Genomic DNA, 1,826 nt, shown 5'->3' with positions numbered 1-1,826 from the left:
TCGGCAGGGGTCAGCGCACAGCGGGGGTCGGCGAGCCCACGGTACCTAGCAGGGTGTCCTCGGGGTGCAGGTCCGCCAAGGCCGGCGACATCGGCGAGTTGATGGCGTTCTTGCCTTCCTCCTGCAGGTCAGTCACTGCGGGCAGAAGGAAGGAGAAACCGTCAGTGAACACGGAGCACCGTGGCTCCCCGCGCTGGCAGGGGAACAAAGCGAAAGCAACTCCTGCTCTTAGGCACGTAACAAACATTCCTAAATGGCTTGTCGCCCAGAAAAAGTCTAGGAAAAATGATCCGAAGCAAGAATATGTTCAGCAGCTCTTCCCCCGCCAAATACTCCCCCCGCCCCGCTGGGCCCGCCGGTCCACTGCCCCTGCTCCGTGGAATCCATGACTAAGTCACGGAAGCTTCTGGAGGCTCCCCGATCGCCCGAGGCTGCTGACGAACAAGCGTGTCATGGCCTCGGGGCCGAGGTGTGCAGGCCCCTCCCGGCACGCGAACGGGGACCGGGGGGAGCGAGTGCAGAATCTAAAGCAGGTCCATGGTCGAGGCCACGTTCGTAGGGACAGACCCTGACGGTGTGATGACAGGTGCTGCCAGGGGTCGGCCTTGACCTCCTGTCCAGAGAGCACAGGTTGTGTGTATTGGGGTGCAGGGTCCGCAGGATCTGGGGATGGTGAGGGGTACAGCATGGATCCCACGGCGGCAGAAAGGATCCCTCGCTCCCGCACTGGAGAGACGCCAGGGAGCGCAGCCGCACTATCGGCCTCGCCTTCACACCGTGTCCTCCACCGGCCGTGCCTGTGACTCCCAGACCCAGCGCTGGCCGGTTCCAGCTCAGCCCCGAGATCAGATGCACTGGTGTGGGGTGGGCCCTGGGGGGAACCGCGCGGCCACAGCCTGGATCACGGCCACAACACCGCCCTCTCCATCGGGTGGCCAGTGCCAGGGGCCAGGCCCCCTCTCTGACGAACGTGCTTGGAGGTAAAACCTACTTCCTCTTTCTATACAGTCGCCTCCACCTTTCGCACCTCCCCGCGGGGCACCTGGAGTGACCGGTGAGAGAGAGGCCGGGGCGGGCCCTGCCAATTCCCCGGGCCGGTGGCACCGGCCAGCAAGTCCCACTCACCTCCAGGGGGCCGTTTCTCAAACGCCAGGGCCCGGGAGGATGGGGGAGACGGGGAGCAGCAGGACCAAGCCCGGGCCGCGCAGTGGCTCGGGGCACTCGGCCGCAGACCCAGCTTTGGGGACCACGCGCCCTCCGCCCCTCACAAGGAAGACGGCGTGGACACTGGTTTCTAACTGCAGCAAAGCCCTGACGCAAGATGGTTGAAATCACACACCCACGTGCACAGCAGCACGAGTCACGGGGGCCAAAAGGTGGACGAGCCCGAGTGTCCACTGATGGCGGAGGGATAGCACGTGGTCCGGCCACGGCGCGGGACATGACTCACCCCTAACAGGAAGGCGGTGCCGGCACTGCGACAGCACGGAGGAACCTGAGATATTAACGAGCAACACGAGCCAGACACAGAGGAAAACCCTGGGTGAGGCCACACCTGTGAGCCCTGGACAGGCACATCCACAGAGAGAAAGCAGGCGGCGGGTGCAGGGCCCGGGGCGGGGCGGGGGCTGTGCCACGGCCCAGAGTGTCTGTCCGGGAGGGTGCGAAGTCCTCGAGGTGATGGCTGTGCCGTGTGAACGGACCGCCTGCCACTGAACTGTTCTCGTAAACGTGGTCAAAGATGGTAAACTTCATGTTACACATTTACCGCCATTAACGAGAAAACAGAGACCCTCTCCCACATGCGGCCTGGGAGCCGGCCCCGC

The 1,826-nt window shown here is 64.3% G+C and overlaps 1 protein-coding gene across 1 annotated transcript in view; it reads right to left on the bottom strand.

Moving 5' to 3' along the window:
- Positions 1–135, bottom strand: part of PARVB (parvin, beta) — a 44,303-nt gene extending 44,168 nt beyond the window's left edge. Inside the window, exon 1 of the mRNA XM_014535119.1 lies at positions 46–135. Within this exon, the coding sequence (XP_014390605.1) occupies positions 46–91 (46 nt within the window). The 5' untranslated portion in view covers positions 92–135. The remainder of the gene's footprint in view (positions 1–45) is intronic.
- Between the last annotated feature and the right edge of the window lie 1,691 nt (positions 136–1,826).

The sequence above is a fragment of the Myotis brandtii genome, unplaced genomic scaffold (genome assembly GCF_000412655.1).
Source record: "Myotis brandtii unplaced genomic scaffold, ASM41265v1 scaffold138, whole genome shotgun sequence".
NCBI lineage: Eukaryota > Metazoa > Chordata > Mammalia > Chiroptera > Vespertilionidae > Myotis > Myotis brandtii.
Note: the sequence above shows the minus strand (reverse complement) of the source record. Positions and strands in the feature narration are given on the sequence as shown.